General features: G+C 45.7%; 1 protein-coding gene across 1 annotated transcript in view; it reads right to left on the bottom strand.

Annotated features, from left to right (window-relative positions):
* Positions 1-18,069, bottom strand: part of PTPN23 (protein tyrosine phosphatase non-receptor type 23) — a 599,643-nt gene that overhangs the window by 326,726 nt on the left and 254,848 nt on the right. The window contains exon 13 of the mRNA XM_086941008.1: positions 13,524-13,638. Coding sequence (XP_086797134.1) covers positions 13,524-13,638 — 115 coding nt within the window. The remainder of the gene's footprint in view (positions 1-13,523; positions 13,639-18,069) is intronic.

Raw genomic sequence — 18,069 nt, 5'->3', positions numbered from 1 at the left:
CTGCTCCCAAGGGGCAAGCAGGGGCTGTGAACAGGCAGTGAGTGCTTGGAAATAAAATGTCTTGCTGCAGCACTTACCAGGCTCGGAGATTTTAACTCAAGGATTGCAGGACACCTGCAGAACACAGTAGGAAATCTATGCGATTTAAACTGTTAGCCCGTGAGCGACCTGCTGGAAATACCAGCTGACCAGTTACAGATGGTTTCAAGTGGATCGGGTGTTGGTCCATGCCACCAGAATCTGTTCTAACATGAAAGTGAAATCAAAAGTGACTTTCTCCATAGTATTTGAGTAGCTGTTGTCAAAACTTGAAAAAGTGAAAAACATCTGCACAGTTCCCACTGGTCCAACAGAAAAGACACGCCGGACCCCAGCTGAACACGAAGAACCAAAGGCTTTTAATGTCATTACAGCCCACAGCGTCATTATATAAGTAAAAGACGAGTTCTACGTTTGGAGTCCCAGCATCCAGGACAAGAGAGAAACGGGTGTCAGACATTGTGCAAAAACATGGTCTTTGAAACCGTAGATTCTCGTGCGAGACAATCATCCAAAGCAGTAATTTCCGCATGGCAATGCCCTCATTAAACGCGAGGACATTGGCAGATATGGCCAAATAAAAAAAAGTGACATTCTTTAAATTAGGCAATTAGTACACGTATGTAGTGCACTGAAAGTGAAGACGAGTGCTGCTATTATCACAGAACTTGTAGTAATGATCTCTAAAGTGTGACGACTGTGTCAGTCCTGCTGAAATTCCTAATTGACTTTTAGGTTAACACAACTTCTAACTGGCTTGAAACTAGCAGGTGAAGAAAGCACAGCGGGTGCGTTGTGGTTTGCAGGCGTGAACAGATAAAATGAAGCAATGCTTCCACGCCATGATCCGCACAACGCCACTCCGCAGTTAAAATAGGCAGGGTTTAGCTTGTAGCACCTAGTAGAGGGAGAAAGCGCTGGTACAGAGCGCCTCAACCACTGCTAGCACTGATGTAGCACAAACACAGCTCGTGGCCAAAGGCGGACGGAGAGTTCCGAGAATGGAGGCCTGCTGTAACCAAACAACCGAATGGGAAAGGCAAACCATCGAGGGGGTCGTGTGAACCCAAGACAACGCCTCAGAGACAGGGCAGGGTAAACAGAGAGGGGCAGCGTGGCCACTTCCTGATAGCTCCTCCAGTCCTTGCCACCTCCAACTATCCCTGGGCCCCAGTGGATGCCCTCTGGCCTTTACAGGGACGATACTTAAGGAGGACCTCTAAGGATTTAAAAACAAAGCAGGGGCAGTCTCTCCCGGCGACCCCCGTGCAGTATCCGCCGAATGCTAGAAACCTTCCCACTAGGATTCCAAACCGCTGTAGCCTGCCTCGGATGGGAAAAGCACCTTCCAGTTTATTTTAGAATTTGTGGTTGTATCTGTTGGGTAAAAGCATATAACAAACATTTGAAAAATCAATAGGTTTTGTCATTTGGCTTAGCCAATGCAAATCTATTGGGTTTGCCATTTTTTTTTGCCTATGCTGTTCTTCTTCATCCATAAGTTAAAATAAAATGCCCATGCTGAAGAACACTGGCCATATAAAATGAAATGATGCGCATGTATCATGGAGCATGCATTAATAGGTATCAGAACACTATGGCGGAACAGCATGACTATCTATATGCTTGCCAACACATGCATGCACATACGAATTGAACAGTTGCATTTTTTTTATTCTGTGTTCCAGAATGGAGGACATTCATCGTGAAATGGTTAAAAAAAAAGTGCTTGCAAGCGCCTTACAAGGAACAACATGTCAGTAAACTGCAGCTGTTAGGCTCTCCACATAAAACAAAAAGTAGAGAAGAGCGGCCGGTAAGGAAGTTTTCTTAAAAGTCAGGGAAAGTGCACAATGTGTGAAAGTGCCCAGTGTGTGAATTGAGCGTAAAGATAAAGTTTAAATGATAAAGATAGGAGGCACGGTAGGGAAGTATAGACATGCGCGGCCAGGCGGCCGCGAAAGGAATGTCAGGAATGCACCTGGCACAGTGCGGGGCGCTGCTCGCTCCCGAGCACCCTAGGCCAGGAGACAGAGAAGGCGGGACATGCGCCCGCCTTGGGCCAACTGCGTGCTGTCTTTATTAGAAAGACGCATGCAAAGGCCAACAGCGGGAAATTTTTTTAAAAAGCGCACGCACAAGAGTGTGTTTAGAGTTTACAGCCCTTACTAAAAGCCTCGCAGAGCAACACATGCGCGCTGGCTCACACGAGACCTAAAAAGCAGCCTCAACCTGTCCGAGTCAACGATGGTCGGGGAAATTCAGGGCACATCAGCTTCCACTGTGGAAAAGCATAGGAGTCTAACAACGCCAACATAGTCTAGGCTTTAGAACTCTGAACAACCTCTATGTGGAGGAAAATCAGTGGGGGAAGGGGTGCTTGCACAGAGACTGGTCTTTTGACTTTATCTTGTACTAACACGAAAACGGCGATCTGAAGTACGGTCAAAACGTGGAGCAGGTCTAGGACTTCGAAAGTGCCCAACTTTGCTTCTTTTGTTCAGCAACATACAGCTTTGCTTCAAGGTCCCGGATAGATCAAGAGCACATCAGGGAACAGTTGTGGCAGGACTCCAAATCATGACTGGAGACTAAACACCAAAGCAGAAGTCTTGCGGATCTGTCAGTGATATCTGCTTCCTGCAGGTGCTGGACAGTTCAAAAACCTGTAGTCTTCAGAGGGGACATTTTCCCTCAGCACCCTGTCCTTTGTAAAAGTTATCTCAGAGTCTGAACACCAATGAAAAGTTTGGGAACGGAGCTCCAAACCTGCACCGAAGGGGTCAGAGAAAAACAAATTGACTTCAGCCCACAGGTGTGGTGCCTATATTCAGGTCAGCAACATCCCTGTCTGAAGCAGAACAAAACTGGATGCCACCCATCAGCATTCGAAAGCTGTTGCAGGAAAAAAATCCAGATCCAGTCTAGTGCCTGGGTGATGAATCTGCAGTTAGACATAACCACCAGAATGGGGATGCCATGAGGAATGTTAAGATTCAAATTCAGATTGTGAAGCCCACGTTGTGGGGAAAGGCCATCATGTGCCGGCAATGCTTTATGATCAGAACAGGATATCTTGCCATCACTAGTACGTCATCCAAAAGCACTGAAATGCATGGATTCCTGCGCATTCACAGTCTGTTGATAACTTCGTCTTCTAGAAAGAGCTAAGCATTCAGCACTCCACACCCAGCCAGAGGTGGCGCTATTGAGCAGCACAGAGAGCACAGCGAGCATCGAGTCGGGAGAGACGCTGAAGCGGTGCAGTGCACTGAGCGGAGCTGACGGGTTGACGGGTGAATCTGGGCTGGTGCCGAGGCAGAGAGTGCCGAGCCCGAGCCCTGAACCCTGAGCCCCGTACTCTGAGGCCCAAGAGTCATATTGGCATATTGCGCGGAGAGCATCGAGCGGATTCACGGAGCGGAGCATAGAGCTGCTGCTGCTGTGTGTGCTGTGTGCGCTGGAAGCAGAGATACGGCGAGGCGAGGACACGGCGTGGAGTGCAGCACCCAGGCCAAGCCGAGCCGGGTCAGGTGGTATGGTGTGCTGAGGCGCGGTGAACAGGAGTGCGCCCGGCTGCAAACCCCCCCTGATAGCCGGGACCGGCAGATCGGCTGACTGATTGGCTGGTGATCGTGGTAGAGACTACTACTACCTGCTCCTACTTCTGCTACAGCCGCACTCAACCCAGGAAGTAGGTGCTGTGTACCGCTGCGCACTGAAGGATCCAACTCCAGCAGTTCTGCAGTAATTCGGCTCCAAACTCCTCCACCTGCCCACAGCATCCGGTGAGTGAGTGAGTGAGGGAGGACACGGGGGGCGGACGTCCCGAACGCGCTTGAGCAGCTGTTCGGTTTGTGACCTGCAGGCAACACGTCCTGTGGCCAGTGGCAGGTCAGCCAGCACAGTACAAGAGGCACTTGTACAAGAGGCAGCCCATCCCTGCTACCCTGCATCCCTGTGTTTTCAATAGAAAATGGGAAGAAAAAGCACGCCCAAAGACTAACAGACACTGCTGACAAGATTCCATTTCATCCATCTAACCTATCTTTAGCAGCCCCTCTAAGCACCACCCAGTACCCCCAGGAGCAAGACGAGGGGGAGGGGAGGAGGGGAGGAGGTCAAGGCAGCAAAAGACAGCGGTAAAAACGGGCAGGACAACAAGCAGTCATTAACAGCTATTAACAGCCAACTGAGGCCAGAGGCTGAAGATTGAAGGTCATTGAAGGTCAGTCTAAGGCGAAGGCATTCAAGCCGGTCTTGATAAGTGTAGTCCAGCCTAGCGTAGACCAACAAAGCCTGTCTCATCGCACATTGATGGACCCATCCCTTGTTGGTTGACAATCAGGAAAACCAACAATTAACAGCCAACTACAGAAATAAAAGCAATCTAACAAGCGGATACCAATCTGACCAAGGCTGGCTCGATAAACAGGCAGTGGCCTACCTCCAAGTTAAAGGCACCGTTTTTTACCGAGTATTACCCGGATCCAGTCTAAGCAGTCCTACATACCTGCTCAAAAATAGGCAAGCGAAGCCATATCACCACGCACCATCCTCTGACACCCCCCCACCCTCTCCCTGACGGCAGCTGTCCCTCCTGGGGCAGACGGGCTTGGGAGCGCGAGCGCGAGTGAGAGGGTGAGCGCAAGCAGAGCAGAGCAAAACTGCGGGCCGTTACTAAGGGGGCACAACCTCCCAGCGTAATCTAGACCCCTGGAACAAATCCCGCATCCGGATAGCCGGTGGGTGCCGGCGGAAGAGCACAAGCCCAGATAAGCCGAAACAAGACAGGAACATTGACGGTCGGCTGCACGTAGGCTGCACGTAGGATTTACGCCAGCGTGACCGTAAAGATCTGAATCACACCGAGAAACCAACGCCACACAGGCAACTCCGGGGCAGCAAGCGCACAGCACCATGCAGGAGGAGGTTAAGCACCACATAGGTGCACGACAGCGTGAACGCGGCGACCTGCGCTGCGATAACAACGCTGCTGTAACCCAAAGCCAGCAAGCCCAAACAATGAGGTCCAGCAAAATAAGAAAAGCACCTAGCGAGAAACCGACAGCACGGAAGATCTCAGCCAAACGGAGAAGACTCGATAAATCATCTGCAAACAAAGCCAACAGCACCCTGAAAAATCCCTTAATATCACCAATTGCAACTCTCTTCGAGAAATCAATAGCGAACAAGAACTCTTTAAAGGACCAAAGATTCAACTTTTTGAAAGATCCAGGCGAGGTACTGTTCTCTTCCACGACCGACGTAGCAGGCCTACAAACCCCATTGGATCCTGAGATAGAACCAGAAGACAGCTTCCAGTCAACAAAAGATGCATGTACATACTCAACCTCGCCTGTAAAAGTAGCTGTTCAACTCACTGAAGACTGTCCTGTTAATAAAAGTCAAGATCACCTAACAAGCAGTGAGAACAATACAAATCCGCTAAATGGACCAACAAGTGTAACCACATTTGCAATAATTCACTCTGTTGACAACTCAAGTCTGAATAATCCGTCAAAAACAATGGCCCACCACCAACCAACTACTTTACAAAATTAAAGCGAGAGAGCGATCAGCCGAAAAAGGCCCCTACGATCCGTTGAACCAGGAAATAGGAAATGTAGAGCCTGAAAAACTCCAGTCAGATGAAGTCCCATACCCACACATCCCGGAAAGCAACCCAGCACACGGTTCAAAGGCCCCCGCTGGGCAACAAGTCCCACTCAATAACACGAAGGATCATAACAACTCGCTAAGACACGACGACAAAACAAATTCACCTACAGGTGACGAGTCTCTGACCCTCGTGGCACCTCTCCTGCAAGCACTAAGAACAGCTACGGCAACATTAACAATGCAATCCGACAAGTTGGACATCCAAATAGATCTGATGAACATAATTGCATCTTATATAGCAGGAATAAATACAAAACTGGATAACCTTAATAACTTAATTAAAAGGGCGCAATCCATCTCGGCCGAACAGCATCAAATTTGCCCTTGCGGCCCAATTCTGGATAAATTGAGCACCCTACCAACGGTCCTTGACCAGATCATTAGTTTAAACAAGCAAGAAATAAGCTGCGACAGAGCTACCGAAAGCTTAAAGACCGTCAAACTTGAAGATCAACAATCTGGCAGCAACAGACCTCGAGAAGAAAAAACACCTGAATTACAGACATCACGGCATGAGATCAACATAATCAGTGATAATACACCAGAAAAACCAGCAACGGAATCTACCACGGCCAAGCAAAAGACACAAAATTTAACGAAAAGACAAAAGAAAAAAGAAAGGAAAGCAAGAAACAAAAAAACAGAAGATGACGTGCTCCGACGCCATAGCAGCTATCCTATATTTCTAAAACACCATACACAAAACACACCAGAGTTAGGCACAATGGATACCTCTAAGAAGGCCGAAGCAGGAACCATCGGACAATATATATACACAACCTCGCTAAACGCGAAATCCAACCCTCAAAGCTCACTGGAATCTCGGGAAAACCCCCAGTTGATGCAAATACCTGATCAAAATCCAGCCTCAAAACAGACCAGTCTGACCACAAAAGAGCCGGAGCACAAAATATCCCCGGCACCTGAAAACAACAAAACTATTGTTCAAGTACACAACGAGCAGTCAGAAAATTTACTAAACAGGAGTTCACCCAATGATCCGATGCCACTTACGGAATCAATAAAACCGCCCAACACAACATCATCATTAAACCCTCAAAATGCTCAAATTCGAGCACTTCACGATGGAAACAAAACTGCCCAAGAACGCACTAGCAACCAACAACAGCAGGAGAGAGAGAGCGAAGCTGAAAAACACTGCCTTAAAGCAAACAACACAGATCCAGCACATCGAGACGAATTGCATAGCACCATCCAACACCCCGGGCTAAGCCCCCACACCTTAACATCAGGCAGCCAGTGCAATTTGACTCAGACAAAGCTGAGCTTCGTTGTCACCAACAACAAAATGACACGACCAAGAGACGCGGCAGCGACAAACCAAAAACTAGATACCATCAATTTATCACCTGATATCCAGCACAATCAGCTCCAAACGTCACGGCTAAGCGAAGAGGCAGTAATAAAACCAATAATAGACACGATCAATGCGGATAATGTCAGCTGCCAAATTATCTTTACCCCCGAGTACGTGACTCAAGGCAGACACGATATCCTAAATAGGAATAATATCCTAAAACTGACCAAAGAAATTAAGGAACTAAGCGCTATCAAATCATCCGACCTAGACCGGGTAGAATTTCTAAGTAGCTCTAACACAACAACGCATGAACAAACAAGGACAACATGGACCTCCGCTGCTATAGCCCAAGCTATTCTAGAGCATACGGAGACCTTCCAAGCATGGGGCATTCAATTATCACAGCCAACTGCCCCAAGATACCCGCTTCCTCTACAGACAAATAGTGGCACGCAACTTATAAGAAGACTGGCAGACCTCGCCCCAAAAAAAACAGTCTACTCTATACTACATAACGCCAAAGGCAGAAGCGAGGCAGAACCTAAATGCATAGAGGCAAGCGCAGTTACAGTGGGAGAACAGCTAAATATAACTGATTCTTGGAACTGGCTCCCTAACATACTAAACAATAAACGGCCTAACTGACCGATCGCCCAAGAAAGAAATAAAGTAGGACATAATGAAATACATATTATCTCATGGAACATAGCAGGCGCAAAAAGACTGCTGGACGACGGTCTCGCCTTGGATGAATGGGACAACGCCGACATAATTGCCCTGCAAGAAACATGGCTGCAGGAAGAAATTGCATTGGCGGGCTACATCCATTACACGGTGCCAGCTAAAAAATGTAAAACCTACGGAAGAGCAATCGGAGGCCTAATGGTATACGTGTCTACTGCTCTTAAAATTAAGTCAGAACAACTTCAATCGCCAGATCCAAGTTTACAGTTAATCAAATTGTCAGGCCAAAAAAAGTACGGCCATAAAACGGCAATATTGATTAATCACTACACCCAACCGAATCATCTGGTAAAAAAGACAAAATTCAACTTATTACGCAAGGAGATACTAAAATTTCGGAGCTCTGAACCAACCTGGAACATCATCTTAACAGGAGATTTTAACTCCAATCTGATTTATACACCAGAGGAAGATGAGATACTAACCTCAGACAACATACACTGGAACGTCCCCCAGCAAGCAACAGGTGCAACAAAGAGCCGAAAGGATAGCCTAGCCACTCACTTAGTAACTGACCTAGAGTACCTAGGTATGCGAGTACTGAATGGCAGAACAGAGAAAGACAATCCACCAAAGAAAACGTTCTACGGTCCTTGTAGTCAATCCACATTGGACTTTACGATAATAAGTCTCCCACTGTTTCCTTCAGTACTCAGTTTTTATATCGAATATACAACAATGAGTGATCATAGTATGCAACATCTGAAACTCAACTATTATTCAGATACATTGCAACCGGTGTATGCCCTGGAAGGCTACTTGGGAACAACCAACCAGAAACGAATACACTGGAACAGTTCGACTAAACTGAATTGGACCTCAATAATAAAGTACGCTCTCCAAGAGGCAAACAGAGCTACAACAGATAAGATACAAGCCTGGTCTCTCTTTCTTGCAAAATTAAAGTTAAGAATGAAACCAACAAAAACATCGGTAAAAACTAAGCATGCGACCAAGAAACTGCCCTGGGCACTAAATGAACAAAGAAGGGCCTTGCGTAGAAGCCAAAAAAATCTGCAATTAAAAGTGAATGACCCGAGCTGCTTGAATACGTTTCGTGTCCACAGAAAATTATATAAAAAAGGAATCTGGGAGCTGCAAAAGAAGGCGAACGATGACTTTTGGATTAACTTACTGGCTAGCTCTAAGTTACAGGACTCGAACAAATTCTGGACCATAATAAACCAGCTAACAAGGCCACGAAATGTTCTGTCCTCAAATATTCAAGAAACGGTATGGTCAACTTTCCTGTCGACAAAATTTGAAGAAAACCGACGGAAAGCTCCAGAACAGACATTGGGAACTGCGGAGCCATATTTAAACAGTTGCGATGAACATCATCACATTAACCGCACGACAATAGCACAAAGGATACATACGTGCACTGAAGCCACAGAAGGCTGGTACACTGCTGACGAGATCATAGCCATCATCGGAAAGGGAAAAAGAAATGGAGCGCCGGGCCCGAATGGCATCCCACAAATTGCCTTTAAGGATTCACCAGACCTTTGGGCACAACATCTCGAAGAGCTCTTTACAGACGTTCAATGGTATAATCGCATCCCAGAAAGCTGGAAAGGCTCTATCATCACCCCAATACACAAAGGTGGAGACAGGGCAAACCCTTTAAATTACCGCCTAATAACACTCCAGGACATCGAAGCCAAATACTTTGCCTCTCTCCTTTTAAAAGACCTGGTAAATTGGGCAGACGATAAAGCAATAATTCCAATAAATCAAACTGGCTTTAGAGCGGGTATCGGAACTACATCTAATATACTAACAATAACAATGATAGCGGAAAAATGCCAGCGCTCGAAGCAGGACCTGAATCTCTGTTTTATCGACCTGAAGGCGGCCTTCGATAGCGTTGACCGCAAGCTATTATGGGCAAAGCTGAAAGCCTGGGCCATTCCCGAGAAAGTACTGAGGGGGCTACTCCTATTCAACACAGATACTTGGACACAAATCAAGTTAGGGGATGGATCACATCTATCAAGAAAAGTATACACATCGATTGGCTTAAAACAGGGCTGCGTCTTAGCACCACAGCTTTTTAATCTATTCATATCAGACCTGTCAGGAACTTTAAACATTTGTAATGCGCATGCACCAAAACTTGGCAACCGTCATCTTACCCATCTGGCTTATGCTGATGACATCGTTCTTTTGAGCCAAACAAAAGTGGGCCTGTCCAGGTTACTGTCAGTAACATCACAATTTCTGAAGGCAAATAACCTTACTCTGAATTTATCTAAGACAAAAACTATGTCAATAACCAATCATCGTACTGTGAAACTTAACATATCATTTGAGGGAAAATCACTTGAAAGAGTCACATACTATAAATACTTAGGATACTATCTCGATGACAAGCTCACCCTGAACGCCCAAAAAAACTATATGAAGCAGAGAGCCGGAGCACTAATTTTTGCACTTAGCTCATTGGCAAAAAAGCTGCAAGGCCCCTCACTGAAACCTCTACTAACAGTAATGGCAACCAAAGTACTTCCTACACTATCCTACGCAAGCATAGCTATGCAGGGCAAGGATGATATTACTTTAAACAGCCTTACTGCAAAAATCTACAAGAAGGTCTTGCAACTTCCACGTTCATCTTCTCCTGCCCAGACGCGTTTAGAATTTGGCCTGATGAACGAGACACTCGGAAGACTCTACACAAGTATTAGAGTATGGTATAGAATTAAACTGAACTCTACAAATAACACCTTGGACAGCTTGTTATGGCAGGAATTACAAAATCAACAAAATTCTGCCGCAAACAAATATCTGACAGGCGCTTTGGAGCAAACATGCATGGTAACCTTGTGGGAAAAAAATCTACCATTCACGTCCTTTAAACAGGTCCTAAAAAAAGCGGCCAAATTCCATTCATTAATCACGGATAAAGCCATCTTTGCAGCCCGATCTCACGCTTGGACCGTGATTAACAGCTATAACAATCTCATCCCGGCTACCTACCTTGCATCAACATACTCTGTGTTTATAAAAAAAAGGCTGATGGCAGTGAGATTCGGTAATCCACCAACTGTGGCTGATGGACCTGTCTGGAAACGCTCAGAAGCAAATACCTGCCGACTATGTGGCACTATAAAAGAAGATATAATCCACATTATATGCCACTGCAAATCACTGACCCAGGAGCGAACACTTTTTCTAAAGAACATTTTTAAGGCCAAAGGTCTACGCACCTGTAGATCTGCAATTATTGGTGCCTTAGACTCAACCGACCCAATAATTAATTGCAAATTTATAAAATTCTTGATAGCCTTTGAAAAGCGGCTGAAAGCTCTTGATATTTTAAAATAAGATGCTCAGTTTTATTAACTATTTTAAAGACAAACAATTGGACACAGCTCCTACCAGCATCATTTTAACTTTTGCAATTTAAACTGTACGATGCAGAAATTTAATTGATTTCACTGTAATGTTAAAATGTCTTCCATGTTCATTTTTGTTATGGTTTTAATTAACTAAACAATAAAGTTTTTACCAGTCATCCAAAAGCACTGAAATGCATGGATTCCTGCGCATTCACAAGAACCAGCACTTTGGTGTAAATGCACAGTGCAGTTTTTGTAGTAAACCAGCTGAACCACATACCCGATATGGCTGACACTCTTCAGATGAACCACAGATAACACTTGTGAGCTAGAAGCATTGGCAGTTAAACAGCAGAAGAGATTCAGAAAAATGCAGAGGATGGCTGCAGAATTTTGGTTAAAATTGTAGATTTCTCCCTGTGTTTAGCAAGACCAATTCCAGTTCCACAGCTGCTTTTAGTACCACCAAAGGGAATGAGGGAACTTTATTGAAGGATGTCTGGGGCTAAAGGATGTCTCATTCAGGAGATGTGTTGAGATCAACTGAGTTTTGTAAATCAAGGCAGAGGTCAGCATTTGTATTTTAAGAGGGGAGGAATTTGCCAGACTTCATTGGCGCTATAGTCTTCATAAGGTATAGCAAGGGTATCCTAAATTTATCCAATACGATGCTTATTGAGGTAATCTGCCGTAGGTTTATCATCAAAGCAGGCATGCACATTCCTTTTGCCACTCGTATATCAGCCAACTTCAAAGAGCAAAGTGGTGCCAAAATTGGCTCAAAAGGTGGTGCCGCTGATGACACTAAGTGATGTCAAGCACACAAGGCCTTGAAAGACACTGGCTACCTCAGAAGAAACAAAAAGGCGGAAGCCTGTTGAGCCAGAATTTTTGACAGCATTAGAGCGAGCAGATAGTAGATTTACCAAATCATTACAAGTGGGCTCAGCCCTGGAGAGTGGCCCAGAAGGTAAAGGGGACACCCTGGAATTGTCCAGCAAGTCTTACTGGAAGGCATTGACTTGAGCGGAGTTGGCCGACTGAGTCAAATTCTTGCCTCACCTTTTCTTTTTTTAAGTTTTAAATAGCGTGAACTCAAGCCAAGGGCATTGGAATGCTTTACATGAACACCAGTTACATTACATAAGGTCAGGTTATTTATTTAGGCAAAGGAAAGCAAAGTAATTTCCCAAGACTCCTAGGATGCAAGCAGACACCAGGACACAAACCTGATTAGCCAATTCCAAAGTCAGCAGCTCTGGCTGTAACGCCACACCCTCTCTACAAATTAGGAATCAGTTCATATGATGAGGAAGTGACAGGCATTGGGAGAAAGCTCAAAGTCTCTAAAATTTCATAGAAGCAGAGCTCTACTTCTTCCTATGTTTTTTGTGGGAAGATTTTGAGGAAGATAATTCCTTTTTGGAAGGGCTTGCCTTATGTGGTGAGGGCCGGCTTTGCAAAGTCCCGGAGTTCCTTGGACAATAAAAACAGCCTCCAGTTCTCTGATGGATATTGGGTGCATCCCGGTACAGCAGGTTGTATTCAGATTCTAGATACCACATGCAGAAGTCAAGTGGGCCAGATATGAACATCATCTTTGGGTATAAGGGACCAGGTGTGAACCCTAAAACCTTAAGAAGAGACATTTGATGCAACTGCTGTGAAAAGCTGAGGAATTTCATCAGTGAAGAAGCAACAGGAGCACCGGACCTGTATTGATGAGGCCGGAAAGACAACTGATGCAAGCATGCCTACCCGTGCCTTATATGTTCATTAGTCATCACATATTGGGTGGGTGAAGTTGCATGGTTCTACTCGGTGACACTGCTGTGAAAAACGTTTCTGGATCTAATCCGGCACCTGGTGGACATTCATGAGGTGAGAAATCGGTGAGAAGTAACCATCATAATGCTACCTTATTTGACCATTTTGAATCATTATTAGAAAGACCTTTTTGGAGCACGGGAAGCGGTCTGTCTCGAGATTCTTCGTGGCAGCTAGAGAGCTGCACAAATGCATCCCATGATACAATTTCTTTTACAGGCTATTAAAGATTATATCACACTGAAATATTTACAGCAAATATTATGAACAAACATGCACTACTAATGTCATGCATGACTAAATTACCTTCCATTCGTTCAACATGCACATGACTTTTGGTAAAAAGCGTTTCAACAGTGGCATTAAGAATGCAAAAAGATGATTTACAGGTAAAAATTAGATGACTGTGAGGAACCAGAAGCTGGCGATGAAAACTACTTTGTCTCAGACGTATCTTGAATATTTTTATGACTTTAGTCTAGACCCAAATTGACTAAGCTATCATAAAGGTGTGTAAAGTGCTTTAGAGAAAAAACAGCACTCTCAAGCAGGGTTCTTTCATTCACCTGTACAAGGAGGAAGCCTCATGAGCAGCCATTGGCACCAACTTTGAAAAGATATCAGGGCCAGTCACAGCAGGATCCGTGGGATTTACAGGCAGTGGCTTCACAAGGGGGGCTCCTAAGGAAAGAGGAACAGGCAAGTTCCACCAAAGTTAAGAAAAGTACACATATGACTTAAAACAGTTAGTTCCATACATTAAAAAAAAAATCAAAAGAAATAGCAAAACATTTGGGGTAAGTGAATTAGCAGTCACATTGATACACGCCTACAAAGCCCTCCACAACGCCGGACCTGCATACCTCAATCAATCGCAGCGACATGGTTGAAACACAATTTGTAATGATGGAAGGTTAAATTGTGCTTTCTTTCAAAGGGGATATAGGTTTCCATGAGGCGTAGAAGTGAAAAAAGGGATTTCAGAAACACACTAATCAACATGAACAAATCCCTCCTTTATGCTTACCATTTGGCATGCAGAAGTAAGGCCTATAGGCAGACCTTGATTAGGGCGATTCAAGATGCAGCATGTTAGAAACTGGGTCTCTAGTTGGCAGAAATATGTACCCTGTTTAAGTAGGGACCACAATCCTCGTCAGGGTAAGCTAGATACACACTAAAAGATAACCTGTGCTCATCCTCTGGTAGCTTGACACAGAGCAGCAGTGGCGTAACAAAAGTTGAGGGGGCCCCCTTGCCACGCACACACGGAGGGGCCCCCACTCCAGATTAAATCCAGAGCTTTTGGGGGACCGCAGGGGATGCGGAGGGCCCGTGTTACGCCCCTGCAGAGGAATCAGGCTTATCTAAAGAGGCAATGTATAAAGTATTTCTGCAACACGCACACAGTAACACAATGAAAAATAGTGAATCATTTTATGATTAAAACAAAACCAAATCTACAAAAATTCAATAAGTAGAACCGGAGTTGTGAATTGGCCTTGAGACAAGTCTGAAAGGCTACATGTGTGGGTGGCACAATCAGTTTTGCAGGCCCACTAGTAGCATTTGCATTACAGGTCATGGGTATATGGTATGCCACTTCACAAGGGACTTATCAGTAAACTAAATATGTCAAGTATACACCAATGCCATCATGTTTAGGGGAGAAGCACATGCACTTTAGCACTGGTTAGCAGTGGTAAAGCGCTCAGAGTCCTAAGGCCAACATAAAAATACGGAAAAAATTTGAGGTAAGCAGGCAAAAAGTTTGGAGGAATTCCATCCTAAGGATGGCAGGTCTAATACAGAGCAATCTTTCAAATCTTCCAATCCAAACATTCCAAACCTTCACCTCCGAACCCATGGAAATCATATGTGGAGTTCACCAAGGATCCTCGCTCAGCCCCACACACTTTTAAAGTGATATGACACCTGTGGCGAGCATCGCCAAAACACACAAACTCCACATCATATCCTAAGCCTACGAGACACACTTCATGTTCTTCCGCTTCGAAGACACCACCAAGATCAAGACCAACTTCAAAAACTGAATGACAGACTACGCCAACGGCTTGAAGGACAACTGCCTGAAGCTCCACTCGGACAAGACAGAGGTACAGATTTTCAGAAACGAAAGCTCCCCGAGGGATGCATCCTAGTGGCCTTCAGAAGTTGGACCTCCTCCTACCCCCAGTGACCACACTAGGAACCTAGGCACCTTTCTGGACAAACTAACCATAACGACACTGGTCAACTTGATCTCCAGCTTCTGTTTGTTCATCCTCTTCATGCTTCGCAAGATATTCAAATGGATACCCCAAAGCTCAAGGCACAGCTTCACACAGGCCCTCCTCTTCAGTTGAATGGACAACGCCAATGCTCTCTACGCAAGGATCACAGCTCACCTCAGAATACAGAACATTCGGACAAACCCACATCACTCCCTATGTCAGGGAACTTCACTGGCTCCCAGTACAAAAAAGATGCCAGCTCAAGCTCCTGACCCACGCATACAAGGCCCTGCACAACTGCAGACCTGCCTACTTGAATCACTGCCTGAACTTCCATTAGCCCACCAGACACTTCTGCTCCACATCCCTTTCTATAACCCTCACCCCCACAGACGACGTAGCAGATGCAAAGTTTGCTCCTTCTCCTACCTAGCAACAAAGACATAGAACCAGCTATCCTTTTATTTTTTTTCATATTTCAAAAAAACCTTTATTGAAGATCAACATTGGGTTTACATCTACGCTTACTGCCTACAACCGTATATTGGCCGGCATAGCGACATTGCGAATTTGTAAGAAGGGTGTACTATGAGGGCAGGGGAGTACACAGCAAGCCGCCTACAACCCCGTCGGGCCGGCCGCGTTAGCAAGAGTGTTTGGCTATGAAGGCAGGATTATCATTGCATACATATAATAACAAGAACATTAGCAAACAACGGAGGCATCTGGAAAAAGAAAAAATAAAATTCACTTATGTGTTGTACACTAAAGAAGTATAACCATTACAAAGGGGTGTTTCGGCCTATAAATAATGTGGCGATGACACATATCGTCCCGAGTTGTCCAGTGCGCGATGGGTGTGGGTGTGTGCTCTGCTGGGGAGTATTGTCAGGGGGGCGGGTGATATTTCTCATGAGGTTTCCGCGTTATTGTCTGTGGCATGTTCCAATAAATACATTTGCAACGGGCCCCAGATACCCCTTGGGCGTGATGAGGGGGGCTGGAGCTCTGCATAAATGTGTAACTGCTCCTGGCAATATGTTAGGTCCTAGAGCCAGTCCTTAAAGTTCGGAGCTCTCCCTCTTCCCCACAGACAGGCAATTTTCCTCTTGGCGAGTAGTAGTGCTATGGAGGAACTTCCGCATTTTCGTGGCATTGGGTTCAGTGTAGCCCAACAGGGCAGTAAGTGGGTCTGTAGGGACATGTAGGCCAGTAAAGAGATCTAGTGCAGCAAGTACCTCCACCCAGTAGTGTTGTATAGGTGGACAATCCCAGGCTAGGTGCTTAAAGTCAGCCCCTTCCCTACCACAGTGGTCGCAGTGATCGTTGTCCCGTAGTTTCAACTAGTACAGTTGTGCTGGAGTGCAATATAAACGGTGCAGGTATTTGTAATGTATTATCCTGAATCTGCTGCTAGCGGAAATTTCCCCTGGTTGTGCACAACAATATGTCCACTGTTCGTCGGTTATGGGGTGACCGAGTTCTTCCTTCCACTTGTCTTGGGCTGTTGGTGGGTCGTATTCTCTATTGGTTTGGACGGTGTGGTACAATTTAGGTAGAACATGCGCAGGGGCATCTTGTTGCAGCAGTATATGTAACGGGGACATCACTAAGGGTTCCAGGGGAAAAGTGGGTGTAGCAGCTTTCAAGTCTTGTCGGAGTCTGATGTAATAAAAGCGGTCTAAGAGAGTAGGGTCGACATTTTAAAAATAATTGTCGCTGGTGCTGAAGTTCCCATTAGTATATAGTTGTCCCAGGTGTGTATGGAGAGTTTGCTGAGGAGCTGTCTACAGCTGCCCTCCTGCGTGACTGGGAGGTCCTGTCGCCCATAAATGGGGAAGGTTAGGAGAGTAAAGTGATGTGCAATTGGTTAATTTGGCTAGGTGGTGCCATGCACCAACGGTACATTGAACGGTGGTAGATGCAATATGTCTGGGGACAGCGGGGACACTGATATAGGCGGTGCTAGGAATGGGGCGCATGTAACCGTTTTCAATCGCCAGGTGAGGCATGTGCAGGGGCTTCATCCAGTACGTAGCATAGTGTGCCTGTGCACAGCTGAAATATAATTCGATGTCTGGCACGGAGAACCCACCCGCATTAAAAGGGCACATAAGTGTGTCCCATCTGAGCCTGGCTTGTTTCCCTCCCCATATTAGTCGTATTAGTTGAGTCTTCATGGCAGAGAAAAAGTGACGGCTGGGGGCATATGGGATGTTGACAAATAAGTACAGGAGTTTGGGTAGAATGACCATTTTGATTAATGATGCTCTGCCAGCCATGGATAGGGGTAGCGCTATCCAACTTGTGATTTTATCGGTGTTGGAGTCTAAAGCGCGTCCGTAATTGGCTGTCATGAGTTCATCGCGTGAGCGAGACACAGTGATACCCAAATAAGTGAGAGTGTCATCACACCATTTAAGGGGGAAATCCGAGGTAAACCTTGTGGTGGATTCCGCAAGAGGATAAATCTGGGATTTGGACCAGTTGATGTTGACCCCCCGATAGTTGCCCAAACAGAATAAATAAACGCAGCATGGGATTCAAGATGATGTCAGGCTGTCGCAAGTATAAAGTGATATTGTCTGCGTATAAGGATATGAGAATCTGCCGCCCAGGGTAGATGATGGCATGGCCCGATGTCTAATTTTAGCAGCGAGAGGTTCGATAGCCAATGCAAATAGGAGAGGGGAAAGAGGACATCCTTGCCTGGTGTCTCTCGCCAGGAGGAAGGAGGAAGAGCGCAGACCATTTTTCATTACGGTGGCGCGAAGACCAGTGTATATTAGGTTAACCCAGGCCAGGAATGGGTGGGGGAGGAAGCCCATGCGTACCAAGACAAAGGAAAGATAATCTCATTCCAGGGAATCAAATGCCT

The sequence above is a fragment of the Lissotriton vulgaris genome, chromosome 10, assembly GCF_964263255.1.
Source record: "Lissotriton vulgaris chromosome 10, aLisVul1.2, whole genome shotgun sequence".
Classification (NCBI taxonomy): Eukaryota; Metazoa; Chordata; class Amphibia; order Caudata; family Salamandridae; genus Lissotriton; species Lissotriton vulgaris.
Note: the sequence above shows the minus strand (reverse complement) of the source record. Positions and strands in the feature narration are given on the sequence as shown.